We start from the raw sequence: 14815 nt of genomic DNA, 5'->3' as shown, positions 1-14815 counted from the left end.
TCACAGGGACTTAGCAAACACAAGATATGGAGGGCCATGTATGTCAATGCACACAGTTTGGGTAACAAAATTCTAGAATTGGAGGCTGAAATAAGGAATGCCGACCTAGATGTGGTGGCAATATCTGAAACTTGGTTCACGGATTCACATGGGTGGGATATGGCTATACCGGGCTACAATCTACTTCGTCAGGACAGAGAGGGCAGGTTAGGAGTGGGGGTAGCTCTATACATTAAAGAGGACATCAAAACCACCAGGATCACAGATGTCAAGTACACCGGGGAGTCCCTCTGGGTAAACCTGGCAAGAGGCAGAGAAAATTGCCTGTATCTAGGTGTGGTATACAGACCCCCAAGACAACTGGAAGACATGGACGCAGAATTAATTGAAGACATAGAGAATATCACTCTACGAGGAGAAGCTGTACTGCTAGGGGACTTCAATATGCCTGATGCAGACTGGAACTCATTTTCAGCGACAACCAGCGGTAGCAGGAGGCTCTTAACCTCCATAAAGGGAGCACATCTCAAACAAATGGTAACGGAGCCCACTAGGGCCCAGGCGATCCTCGACCTGGTACTCACAAATGGGGAAAGCGTCTCAGAAGTCTCAGTAGGAGATACGCTAGCCTCCAGTGACCACAACTTAGTATGGTTCAACCTTAGGAAAGGTTTCCCTAAATCAAACACGAAAACAAAGGTACTCAATTTCCGGGGCACAGACTTCGCACGCATGGGAGATTTCGTCCATCGGACGCTGCAGGACCAAGCGGAGACCGATGATGTAGAAGCTAAGTGGTTAACACTGAAATCAACCATACATGAAGCAACTAGCCGCTTCATAAAATCAGTAAATAAACGACAAAGAAACAATAAACCCCAATGGTTCACTGCGGAGATCTCGCACCTCATTAAGGAGAAGAAAAAAGTGTTTCTCTCCTACAAGCGCACGGAGAAAAGAGAGGCAAAGGTAGAATATAGGACCAGATCTACAGCGGTCAAAATGGCAGTTAGGGAGGCAAAACTTCGAGTTGAAGAAATTCTGGCCAAAAACATTAAAAAGGGGGACAAATCCTTCTTCAGGTATATTAGTGACAGAAAAAGGAACACAGGCGGGATAGTACGCCTTAGAAGACCGGACGGAAGTTACGTGGAAGCAGATTCCGATAAAGCCGAACTACTGAATGAATACTTCTGCTCAGTCTTCACCTGTGAGGCACCGGGACACGGTCCGTAGTTGAAGGCAACACAAAGCACAGAAGACCCGTTTCAGAATTTTGAGTTCACACCAGGTGAAGTTTACAGTGAACTGGCAAGACTCAAGGTGAACAAAGCCATGGGATCAGACAATTTGCACTCAAGAGTGCTCAGAGAATTGAGCGATGTCCTGGCAAAACCGTTGGCTGAGCTATTCAACCTCTCCCTAAGTAAGGGGAAAGTTCCCCTGGACTGGAAATTAGCTAATGTCGTTCCTCTGCATAAAAAGGGTTGCAGGGCAGAGGCTGCGAATTATAGACCGGTGAGTCTCACATCAATAGTGTGCAAACTCATGGAAACACTAATTAAAAGCAAATTGGACACGATCTTGAATGAAGGGAATCTTCGGGATCCCAGTCAGCATGGATTCACCAAGGGTAGGTCCTGCCAATCCAATCTCATCAGCTTCTTTGATTGGGTAACAAGAAAGTTGGACTTGGGAGAGTCTTTGGACGTCGTGTACCTGGACTTCAGTAAAGCTTTTGACAGTGTCCCACACTGCAGGCTGCTAAGCAAGATGGAATCGATGGGGTTAGGAGAGACACTAACTGCATGGGTCAATGATTGGCTGAGTGGCAGACTTCAGAGGGTGGTGGTTAATGGTACCCTCTCTAAAACATCGGAGGTGACCAGTGGAGTGCCGCAGGGCTCGGTCCTGGGTCCACTCCTTTTCAACATATTCATAGGGGATCTGACTCAAGGACTTCAAGGTAAAATAACACTATTCGCCGATAACGCCAAATTATGTAATATAGTAAGTGAATGCAGTTTACAGAATTATATGGCGCAGGACCTGCTTACATTGGAAAGTTGGTCCTCAACCTGGCAGCTAGGCTTCAATGCTAAGAAATGTAAGGTCATGCACCTCGGAAGCGGAAATCCATGCAGGATGTACTTCTTGAATGGAGAAACTTTAACTAGGACTTCAGCAGAACGAGATTTAGGAGTAATCATCAGTGCAGACATGAAAACTGCCAATCAAGTGGAGAAGGCTTCATCTAAGGCAAGGCAGATATTGGGTTGTATCAATAGAAGTTTCGTCAGCCAAAAGCCTGAAGTCATAATGCCGTTGTACAGGGCCATGGTGAGACCTCATCTGGAGTACTGTGTGCAATTCTGGAGGCCACATTACAGTAAAGATGTGCACAGAATTGAATCGGTTCAGCGGACGGCCACCAGGATGATCTTGGGGCTCAAGGGTCTCTCGTATGAAGTGAGACTGAACAAATTGCAGTTCTACACTCTCGAGGAACGTAGGGAGAGGGGAGACATGATCGAAACATTTAAGTACCTCACGGGACGTGTCGAAGTGGAAGATGATATTTTCTTTCTCAAGGGACCCTCGGCCACAAGAAGACACCCACTCAAACTCAGGGGCGGAAAATTTCATGGCGACACCAGAAAGTATTTCTTCACAGAGAGAGTGGTTGATCATTGGAACAAGCTTCCAGTGCAGGTGATCGAGGCAGACAGCGTGCCAGACTTTAAGAATAAATGGGATCTCTACGAGGGTCAAGATAAGAAAATTGGGTCATTAAGGCATAGACAGGGGGTGGTAAGCAGAGTGGGCAGACTTGATGGGCTGTAGCCCTTTTCTGCCGTCATCTTCTATGTTTCTATGTTTGATAAAGGGTATGGAAAACCTTTCATACACTGAGAGACTGAAAAACCTGGGACTCTTTTCCCTGGAGAAGAGAAGACTTAGAGGGGACATGATTGAGACCTATAAGATCATGAAGGGCATAGAGAAAGTGGAGAGGGACAGATTCTTCAATCTTTCGAAAACTACAAGAATGAGAGAGCATTTGGAAAAGTTGAAAGGGGACAGATTCAAAACCAATGCTAGGAAGTTTTTCTTCACCCAACAGGTGGTGGACACCTGGAATACGCTTCCCTGGAAGGGAAGAAGACAGATGCCAGACTATGGGGGAGGGTGGACGAAGAGATGGAAGGAAGAGGCACAGTAACAGAGCAAATGGAAGACGCAGAGAGAAGGAAGGAATTGAAGTGGATGGAAGGAATTGAATGAGGAGAAAATGAAGAAAGCAGAAACCAGACAACAAAGGTAGAAAAAAAAAATTGTTTCTTTTCTTTAGGATAAAGTAGTATAATAGTTGTGTTGATAAAAATTTATAAACAAAGCCCTGCCAGCTGAACATCTTTCTCTAGTTCAACAGCCAGAACTTTGATTTATAAGGAAGGAATAAGCTAAATATTGTAGTACTGAGACTTGTATGGGAGATGGGGCATGGACAGTGGTCGTGGGGACAGGGCGGGGTCAGTGGTGACGGAGACAAATTTTTTCCCTATGTCATTCTCTAGTTTGTATGTCCTTACTGTCCAGAATGAAACACCTATTGCACTAGAAAAATTAATTAGGATCTTACCTTGCTAATATCTTTTCTATTAGAAAAGTGTCATTCTGGAGTCCCACCCTGTTGGTTATTTATATACCTGCCTACTCTCTTAAATGATTCAAGTCAAGTCTAAGATTTGGGGATTGCTTGAACTCCATAAATGTTTCTGAATGGTATGGTAATTTTGAAGTTTAGATTTTTCCATTGCAGGAGTGATCCCGGAGGATTGGAAGATAGCCAATGCTATGCCCATCTTTAAAAAGGGATCAAAAGGTGACCCGGGGAAATACAGACCAGTGAGTCTGACATCGGTTCTGGGGAAAATGGCGGAAGCGCTGATAAAAGACAGCATCGATGAGCATTTTGAAAGAAATAAACTTCTAATCACAAGCCAACATGGCTTCTGCAAGGGGAGATCGTGCCTAACGAACTTACTGCACTTCTTCGAAGGAATTAACAAACGGAGGGACAAAGGGGACCCCATAGACATTGTATATTTAGATTTCCAAAAAGCCTTTGACAAGGTACCCCATGAACGCCTACTTCAGAAACTGAAGAACCATGGGGTGGAAGGAGACGTACACAGATGGATCAGAAATTGGTTGGCGGGTAGGAAGCAGAGGGTGCGAGTGAAGGGCCACTACTCGGAGTGGAGGAGGGTCACGAGTGGTGTTCCGCAGGGGTCGGTGCTTGATCCGCTGCTATTCAATATATTTATAAATGATCTAGAAACAGGGACGAAGTGCGAAATAATAAAATTTGCAGACGACACCAAACTATTTAGTGGTGCTCGGAATTACAAAGGGACCTGAACAAGCTAGGGGAGTGGGCGACGAGATGGCAGATGAAGTTCAATGTAGAGAAATGTAAAGTTTTGCATGTAAGAAGCAAAAACCCGAGGTACAGCTATACGATGGGAGAGATACTATTGAATGACAGTACCCAAGAAAGGGATTTGGGGGTAATAATGGACAAGACAATGAAGCTGTCGGCACAGTGCGCAGCGGCTACCAAGAGAGCGAATAGAATGCTAGGTATAATCAAGAAGGGTATTACAACCAGTACGAAAGAAGCTATCCTGCCGTTGTATCGGGCAATGGTGCATCCGCATCTGGAGTACTGCGTCCAGTATTGGTCGCCGTACCTTAAGAAGGATATGGCGATACTCGAAAAGGTTCAGAGGAGAGCGACACGTTTGATAAAGGGTAAGGAAAACCTTTCATACACTGAGAGACTGGAAAAACTGGGGCTCTTTTCCCTGGAGAAGAGAAGACTTAGAGGGGACTTGATTGAGACCTATAAGATCATGAAGGGCATAGAGAAAGTGGAGAGGGACAGATTCTTCAAACTCTCGAAAACTATAAGAACGAGAGGGTATTCGGAAAAGTTGAAAGGGGACAGATTCAAAACCAATGCTAGGAAGTTTTTCTTCACCCAACGGGTGGTGGATACCTGGAATGCGCTTCCAGAGGGCGTGATAGGACAGAGTATGGTATTAGGGTTCAAGAAGGGATTGGACAATTTTCTGAAGGCTAAGGGGATAGATAGAGGACTACTACACATGTCCTGGACCTGTTGGGCCGCCGCTTGAGCGGACTGCTGAGCACAATGGACCTCTGGTCTGACCCAGCAGAGGCACTTCTTATGTTCTTATGTTCTTATGCTTCCAGAGGGCGTGATAGGACAGAGTACGGTATTAGGGTTCAAGAAGGGATTGGACAATTTTCTGAAGGAAAAGGGGATAGAAGGGTATAGATAGAGGACTACTACACAGGTCCTGGACCTGTTGGGCCGCCATGCTAGCGGACTGCTGGGCACGATGGACCTCTGGTCTGACCCAGCAGAGGCACTTCTTATGTTCTTATATTCTTAAGTAGTAATAGATTCAGTGGCGTACCAAGGGGGGGGCGGGGGGGGCGGTGCGCCCCGGGTGCCAGCCCTAAGGGGGTGCTCCCGGCCTTGCCGTTCAGTCCCCCCCCACCCCCGAAGGACCGCTCGCCCCACTGACCTTCCTGCACCACCTGTGAAGCAGCCCGCAGCAGGATCGCGAAGTCAGCGTCAGCGATCCCTGCGCTGCTTAGGCGCTGCTTCCTGCGCCGCGATCCCGCCCCTCCTCTGACGTCAGAGGAGGGGCGGGACCGTGGCGCAGGGATCGCTGACGCTGACTTCGTAATCCTGCTGCGGCTGCTTCATAGGTGGTGCGGGGAGGCCAGGGTGACGAGCGGTCCTTCGGGGAGGGTCGGGGCATCAGGCCTTCAGGGTGGGGCGGGCGGGCAGGCAGGCAGGCAGGCTTTCAAGGGGGAGGGGGTGACAGGCAGGCAGGCAGGCCTTCAAGGGGGGACAGGCCTTCGGGGGGGGTGCAGACCTTCAAGGGGTGCAGGCCTTCAAGGGGGGGCAGGCAGGCCTTCAGGGGGGGGGGCAGGCCTTCGGGGGGGGTGTAGGCCTTTGGGGGGGTGCAGACCTTCAAGGGGGTGCAGGCCTTCAAGGGGGGGGACAGGCCTTCAAGGTGGGAGAGGCAGGCAGGCCTTCAAAGGGGGGACAGGCCTACAAGGGGGGGACAGGCCTACAAGGGGGTGGGACAGGCCTTCAAGGGGGGGACAGGCCTTCGGGGGGTGCAGACCTTCAAGGGAGTGCAGGCCTTCAAGGGGGGGTGCAGGCCTTCAAGGGGGGGTGCAGGCCTTCAAGGGGGAGACAGGCCTTCAAGGGGGGGAAAGGCAGGCAGGCCTTGAAGGGGGGACAGGCCTACAAGGGGGGGGACAGGCCTACAAGGGGGTGGGACAGGCCTTCAAGGGGGGGACAGGCCTTCGGGGGGTGCAGACCTTCAAGGGAGTGCAGGCCTTCGGGGGGGTGCAGGCCTTCAAGGGGGTGCAGGCCTTCAAAGGGGGACAGGCCTTCAAGGGGGGGAAAGGCAGGCAGGCAGGCTTTCAAGGGGGGACAGGCCTACAAGGGGGGGGAGAAGCTACAAGGGGGTGGGACAGGCCTTCAAGTGGGGGACAGGCCTTCGGGGGGTGCAGGCCTTCGGGGGGTGCAGACCTTCAAGGGGGGGGCAGGCAGGCAGGCCTTCAAGGGGGGGACAGGCCTACAAGGGGATGGGACAGGCCTTCAAGGGGGGTGCAGGCCTTCAAGGGGGGACAGGCAGACCTTTAAGGGGGGACAGGCCTTTGGGGGGGACCATGATTTAGAAGTACATGGAGGGAAGGGGGTGTTCAAAGAGACGTGCATATGCCAAACTTTGGGGGGGGGAAGAAATAATGGGTCTGAAAATAGAGGAGAGGGAGAGAGATGATGGACCATGGGATTTAGGGAGGGAAGGAATAGAAAGGGAGAGAAATTGGACACAAGGGATGGTGTGGAGGAGGGATAGAGATACTGGATAGGAGGGTAATTAAGAAAAGAAAGGGAGAGATGGTGGACTCTGGGGTGGTGGGGAAGGAGGGAGAGATGCCGGATGAAAGGGTATTTAAGAAAAGGTGGATCTGTGGAGGGAGATGAAAAAAAGGAAAGATACCAGACTTCCTGGGAAGGGAAGGGAAATGGAAAGGGAGGACAGAGTTGGCAGATGGATGGTTAGCATGCAGAAAGAAGGAGACCCTGGCAAGCAAGTTATCAGAAGAAAACCAGAGCCTTGGACCAACAAGATTTGAAATATAACCAGACAACAAAAGGTAGAAAAATTAATTTTATTTTCTGTTTTGTGATTATAATATGTCAGATTTGAAATGTGTATCCTGTCAGAGCTGGTGTTAGACTGCAAACGTGAGCTAGGATTTAACAGAGAGAGGAAAAGTCCTTTTTGTTTCTTTATTTTATTTACACCATAGCGCCAGTGTGGTTAGGAGAAGCCAAAGGGGGTGAAAAAGCTATAAAACCCACCAGGAGTTTTGAAAAAAATCACCCAACTGGGCAGGAAAATCGAATTGAAAAACCAATTCAATAGGGCTGAATCGAATCAAAATTTTTTTTTCCTGTATCTGGCAGCATTAGTTTGCGCTACTGTCTTAGACTTTAGGACCTGGGATTGGGGAGAGATGTCATCCTCAGTACTTTATAATGCAAGTGAAACGAGGATTTGGTCAGACTTTTGAAGGGTCTGCAGAAAAAAAATATTGTATAGGCCGGGGACATGAGACAGCAGGAAATGGGAACTTTTCTTCCTTCTATTTTTGTGAATGGAAAGGCTGAGGATGTCAGAGAGTTCAGTTAAAATATGTGCTTTATAAGAAAATATAATAATGTGTTTTATAAAGTTTATAGCATAGCTGGCCTACCCAGTGAGGTGTTCCTAGTGGTGATGGTGGCAGCGTGTCAATGTGTTGAGATGAAGAGGTGGTCTGGGAAATTTTGCTGAGCAAACTCCGGGCCCATTTCCACCCCCCAGTTAGTCCACTCCATTCAACTGGTTCACACACTGAGTGGGTCTTTGGGTGTTGTTTTGGGATCTCTTCCAGTGGTTTATCTCCTTCTGGTCCAAGGAAGGAAACTTTGTTATCCTTAGCATTGACCTACAGAATATGTTTGTAACAGCGCTGCTTGTGTGGCATTAGGCTATGTAGTGATCGAAAGAAAAAAAAACAGACCTTTGCACATTTTTGCACTATATGGTGGGTGTATGAGGAGATTCACATTTCCTGCACAGCTAAGTCCATGTGAAGTTACCTTGTGCTGTATTTGACATCTAGCAAGGTCTCTGTTTGAAAGGAAAGATCTAAACTTAAAAATGAAGTGGCCAGAAGTTATGGTAAAAGCAGATAGTGTAGCTGGTTTTAAGAAAGATTTGGACAAATTCCTGGAGGAAAAGTCCATAATCTGTTATTAAGACATGGGGGAAGTGTCTGCTTGCCCTGGATCGGTAGCATGGAATGTTGCTACTCTTTGGGTTTTGACCAGGTATTAGTGTCCTGGATTGGCTACCATGAGAATGGGCTACTGGGCATGATGGACCATTGGTCTGACCCAGTTAGGCTATTCTTATGTTATGTTCTCATCTGTAGGGGCCTTTGTTTTCACTTCTTATTTTAATGTATTTTTTTTCTGGGAACTTATCAGTGTTTTTTATAATGGGAACAAAAATGGAAGAGAATTAATGTGTGTGGGATGAGGGGGGTAACTAATTTCTTCAGCTAAATAATTCAATCCACTTCAAACAGACATAGGAGAACTCACGCACCATTCACACACTCTCCAACCAAAAACGTCAAAAGAAAAAAACTGTTCGACAACCTCCTAGCCATTCGAGCTGCAACACTCGACCCCCAACTCTACAACCAATTGACATCGACCACAGACTGCAAAACCTTCAAAAAGAAATAAAAACCCTTCTATTCAAAAAACACATAAAACCGAACTAACACAATCAGAACTGTCCCAAGCATCACCTGCAACTACTCCATATGTACTTCTGATGTCATGACAATTCAGACATAATTTATGTTATGTTATGTTTGGAATATAAGAAAATTTTCACTGCCTGTTTCTATTCTGACCATTTATTCTGTTTCATGGTCATTACAAAAAATATTTTTTTACATAGGGGGGGGGGTGGTGTCAAAAAATGATGGGCCCCGGGTGCCACATACCCTAGGTACGCCACTGAATAGATTGGATGCTGTTGGATAACGCTCCACAGCATGGGATGGCTATAGTGATGTTGTCTGCATAACTGAAGAATTTTAAACCTAAATTACTCAATGAATGGCCCAATGAGGACAAATACATAATAGTGTATATTTGTCCTCATTGTATAGTGTGTATTTGTCCTCATTGGGCCATTCATTGAGTAATTCATGTTTTTCCATTTTAGCCCCCACATTGTGAAACTCCCTTCCTTCCTATCTTAGGTCTGAACAGTCTCTGATAATTTTCGAGTCACAATTAAAAACCTATTACTTTATGTTGGCCTTTACTACTACTTCTCCTTGATCTTTCTTAACTCTTATCAGCGGAGCAAATTTTTACTCACACCAACATATTTATTCCCTTGGTACTTATTATTTTTTGGTTCCTGCCTTTTTTCTCAATTTGTATCTGTAGGTCTCGTATTGTCATTGTGTTGTCTTAGTGTATTTGAGTTTACTCCCTCCCTTATTTTTATTTTATTGTAAACTGCTTAGATTTTACTTTTGTATATATTTGCAGTATATCAAATAAATTCAACTTGAACTTGGATTTGTTTGTCCATGTTGAACACATACACCCCCTGGCCAATTGGACAGTTATAAGTGTAATTTTATTGTTAATTGCAAAAAGGAAGAATCGATTATTTGTATGATAAGAGATGATTATAAGTGGAATACTGAAGGACTAATGATGAAGTTGGTGCATAAAGCTTAGAGCTATGTGATTTGTTGAGCTCCGAGTGGCACTGCTGAAGTCCTGAGGTGGTTTGGATTGATTGTAATTAAAAGTCTTGGGGTATAATAAATATTGTCTTTGAAAAGTGTGTCATTTATGTAAAATGGGCCTTGTTATATCTTATTTTTTAATTCACATTGAGTATAGGTTTTACTCAAAGAAAAGTGTGACTCATTAAATTGGATAAATAAGATTACTGCAGTTAAGTAATCATCTGTTAACTCTGTAAGGAAATACAACTTGTCTTAATGATCACTTCTCAAGAAGTAGTGAGAGAATTTTTCTGCTTCTAGGTTCGTAATTTAGAAGCTATCATCAAGCGCTTTAAAACAGATCTTCATGACTGTGTTGGGCTGATCCAGGAACCCAAGCAATTGAAGAATTGCATCCGTGAACTCTATGGAAAATACGTTAAGGAGTCTGATGTTGTGAGTACCTCCTTCTTCTTTGTCACTGTACTATACTTCATGCATATCTCAGAGAGCTCATTTTTATCCTAGGACAAGCAGGCAGCATATTCTCACATGTGGGCGACATCATCCACGGAGCCCCGGTATAGACAGTATTAAAAGTGTACTGTCACTTTAAGTTTTAAGAAACTTCACGACTGCCCACACCATGCATGTGCAAGTGCCTTCCCACCCGATGTAGGCTCGCGGTACCTCAGTTCTTCATTTTCCACAGAGCAAAGAAGCACTTTTTTGACTGGACTCCATTCAGTCTGCATTGCCTTCCCGCTTTTGCATTTTTTCTTACTTTTCTTACTTCAGTATTGTTTATACTTTCTTTTTGCTTAAAAAAAAATTACAAAATTCTTGTCTTTTTTCTTCAAACTTAGGCTTCAACCTTGGGGAGTTTCCTCGGCAGGTCTCTCTCTTTAGTTTTAAACATTGAGTTTAATCTCGCTGACAAAATTTTTCCCTCCATGTCGAAACCGACGATGGGTTTTAAGAAGTGCTGTAGGTGCCAGTGGCCTATTTTATCACCAACCCTCATAGTTGGTGTCTACAATGTTTGAGCCCTGAGCACCGAGTTGAATCTTGTACTCGGTATTCCACCTTACCAAAGCTTTCCATCAAGGCCAGTCACATTCAACAGGAGAAGCTCTTCAACTTGGCCATGGATACCGCCAAATCTTCAGAGCCATTACCATTGGCATTGGCGTGGTTTTTTTTTTATAATTCTTTATTCATTTTTTCATCTTACATCAAGTGTACAATAAAACATTTGAAATTGAATACATCACTTGAAATTCTTTCTTTTATAACAATTAAATACTTAAAGTTTACTCCCTTCCCTCCCACCCTTCCCAACACTAATTCGATCAAATATATCATATATATATAGAAATATTCTTTTCTATTGATCTAAATTTTTAGTAACAATGGTACCCCCCATCCCCATATGTACAAATGTACTATCCATGGAAAATGGTATCTATTCATTACAATAATTTGTCAATGGCCCCCATATATTTTTAAAATTATCATAATTTTCTTTTTGTATAGCTATTGTTCTTTCCATTTTATAAGTGTGACACAACGAATTCCACCAGAAATTATAATTAAGTCTACTCCAATTTTTCCAATTACTTGTGATATGCTGTATGGGTGAAACATGTCAGTTATGAACTGAGACCAGAAATTGAGCTGATCTAAAGCTAAGTAATTTTATTTTAGCCACTATTTATGAACTATTTAAGTATTTAAACATTAAATTATATAAAAAAATTATAAAGAATACAAGCACAAAAAAAGTTTAAGAAAATATAAGGATCCGATGACAAGAGGAGGTGTAAAGCCACCTACTATGAAGATTTATTGAGTGGGGAGGTGGCCTCGCTGAGGATCATGTGAGAGATTTTGCAATTGAAAAAGGTTTAAGTATATAAGGTTTGTAATCCCTTATATATTGAGGCTGTGTATGGCGACTCTTGTCATAATCAATAAAAGTTTATTATTATTTGATGAAATTTGGCTCTTTGTTCTCATTGACATACCAAATAGAATCGTATCATAAGAAAGTGCCATATGATTCTCTAATAAACAATTTATTTGATCCCAAATTGATTTCCAAAAGGCTAAGACAAAGGGACAATAATATAATAAAAGATCTAGAGTCCCTGCTTCTAGATTACAATGCCAACATCTATTAGACTTAGAGCTATTTAACTTTTGTAATCTAACTGGGGTCCAAATGCTCTATGCAAAAGAAAAAAACAAGTTTGTCTCATAGATGCAGACATTGTAGATCTTATCCTCCAAGACCAAATTTGTGGCCATTGAGATGCAGAAATTTGATGCTTAATCTCAATGCTCCAAATATCCCTAAGAACAGTTTTAGGCTTTTTGTTTACAGATTTATTTATCAGTTTATACCACTGTGCGGCCTTGTGTCCCAGAAAGTCTGCTTGAAAGCTTAAAAATTCCAAGCTATATTGTGTATTAAGACTTTTCCATTCTGGGAACCCTACCTGAATGGCCTGCTTCAGTTGTAACCATTTAAAACTTTGTGATTTATTAAAACCATATTTATGTTGCAGATGTGAAAAATCAAGCAATTTACCATTTGAAATAACATCGTCTAAAATCCGTATACCTGCTATCATCCAATGCTTCCAGATGGCCTTAAATCTGCCAATTTGAATCTTGGAGTTTAGCCATATAGTTTGATTTGTAGATTTATGGATTGGAATATCTGTTAATTTACTAACATATCTTAAGGTTTTCCATGTATCCATTAATATTCTGTTATCTTTATACACTCTAGGCATTTTGATGCTGATAACATGACATAACCGTAGAGGAAACATGAGTCGCCATTCCAACCACAACCAGTCTGGGGTATTATCAATGAGCTCTGGGAGGACCCAATACATAATAACTCTCTGTAAGGTACACTCTATCTATTAGAATATGGATCAGCGGTCAGTGTTCAGTGTACCAACCCAATCTCTAAGCTTGATCAAGTATGAACTAATTAATGCCTTTTTTAAGAGGAGGGGCCTCAGATCCCCATGCGCTGCCAGCAGTCAGCTTATTAGCCACACTAGAAAGGGAAACAACCTCATCGGCCTCCCTCCCCCTCTTGCCTGAATTGTGCTGACTTCCACCAATAAATAGTCAAAGAACTGTAACTTAGCTTGGGCAGGGACTAGTTCAAGTTGAAAAGTTGAAATATCTCAAAACAAGTTTGCTATCCTCACGGGTCCGCTACCGCCAACGTTTTGCTACAAAGGCTGCATCAGGGCGGTGGACTCCTGTATGAAAAAACAGCAGTGTTAGAGTGAGTAGGTTAAAGAGCACCTCTCTCCGTATCCATGACTTACTCGGCTAAATTCTTAAGCTCAAATCGGCAAGGACGGCGACCTCCCCGATTGGCCTCAATATATCTGCTTATTGACGTTCTGACGTAAAACGTCTATGACGTAATTAGAACAGCTGTGTGAGTTAAAGAGCTCTCCTACCAGACTTCAAACTTGTCGGAGTGCTCTTTAAATGTCAATTTTTGATGAATGGAAAGTCTAGAAATAGATTTGGTAACTTGAAATGCTCAAAGAAACAGATGCCATTCAATCTTAGCATTCAATCCGCTGGGTTTCTCGGACTTCATGCGATGGATCCATTCCTGTTCTTTGCGCATTAGGGTAAGTCTCTTGTCTCCACCCCTGGTCATTGGTGGTACATGATCAAGTACCAGGCACTGGAACTCTGTAGCTGCATGACCTTGGGTAACATAATGCTGGATCAAAGGCTCCTCGATCCTGCTGCATATCAAGCAACTCCTATGTTCTCCAATCCTGGTCCGAAATGACCTCGTGGTTTGCCCAATGTAAAGTTTCAAACAAGGGCAAATTATAGCATAGACTAGATCAGAGAAGGGTATCATGTCGCTGTACCGAGCCATGGTACGCCATGGTACACCCTCACCTGGAGTACTACGTCCAGCACTGGTCGCCGTACATGAAGAAGGACACAGTACTACTCGAAAGGGTCCAGAGAAGAGCGACTAAGATGGTTAAGGGGCTGGAGGAGCTGCTGTACAGTGAAAGATTAGAGAAACTGGGCTTCTTCTCTCTCGAACAGAGGAGATTGAGAGGGGACATGATCGAAACATTCAAGGTACTGAAGGGGATAGACTTAGTAGATAAGGACAGGTTGTTCACCCTCTCCAAGGTAGGGAGGGCACTCTCTAAAGTTGAAAGGGGATAGATTCCATACAAACCTAAGGAAGTTCTTCTTCACCCAGAGAGTGGTAGAGAGCTGGAATGCTCTTCCAGAGGCTGTTATATGGGAAAACACCCTCCAAGGATTCAAGACAAAGTTAGACAAGTTTATGCTGAACAAGAATGTGCGCTGGTAGGGCTAGTCTCAGTTAGGATGCTGATCTTAGACCAGAGGGCCGCCGCGTGAGCAGACTGCTGGGCATGATGGACCACTGGTCTGACTCAGCAGTGGCAATTCTTATGTTCTTATGTACATAAGACGTGTCACATGAAGTATTGTATTGTAATCAATAGCTCATTCCTGTTTGAGGGTAGAGGAAGCAACCCCTTGTTTCAATCGTTGTATCACAGGTTTTACACTTTCCACATTTTTTATGTTCTCCTCACAGGAGGGCCGGCGAGATTGATTAAGTTCAATTTCTTGCCGGTCCGCACAGGGCCAGCAAGATCGATGAGTTATTTTCAGCTGGGCCGGAGAGATCATGGGACGCCCAGTAGCCCATTCTCATGGTGGACAAGGTCACTATTACCTGGCCAAAACCCAAGAAGTAGCAATATTCCATGCTAGCTATCCTGGGCAAGCAGTGGCTTCCCACATGTCTTTCTCAATAATAGACTATGGACCC

General features: G+C 44.3%; 1 protein-coding gene across 4 annotated transcripts in view; it reads left to right on the top strand.

The window, feature by feature from the left end:
• Positions 1 to 14815, top strand: part of CFAP57 (cilia and flagella associated protein 57) — a 503571-nt gene that overhangs the window by 470484 nt on the left and 18272 nt on the right. For 3 of the 4 annotated variants that reach the window (XM_033916173.1, XM_033916174.1, XM_033916175.1), the window contains one exon: positions 10258 to 10392. In XM_033916173.1, coding sequence (XP_033772064.1) covers positions 10258 to 10392 — 135 coding nt within the window. Of the gene's footprint in view, positions 1 to 10257; positions 10393 to 14815 lie in introns of those variants that run through there. The other variant, XR_004536603.1, reaches the window with a different exon arrangement.

Source organism: Geotrypetes seraphini, chromosome 12, assembly GCF_902459505.1.
Source record: "Geotrypetes seraphini chromosome 12, aGeoSer1.1, whole genome shotgun sequence".
In the NCBI taxonomy this organism is placed as follows: Eukaryota; Metazoa; Chordata; class Amphibia; order Gymnophiona; family Dermophiidae; genus Geotrypetes; species Geotrypetes seraphini.
The sequence above is the reverse complement of the archived record's forward strand: the minus strand, read 5'-3'. Positions and strand labels throughout refer to the sequence as shown.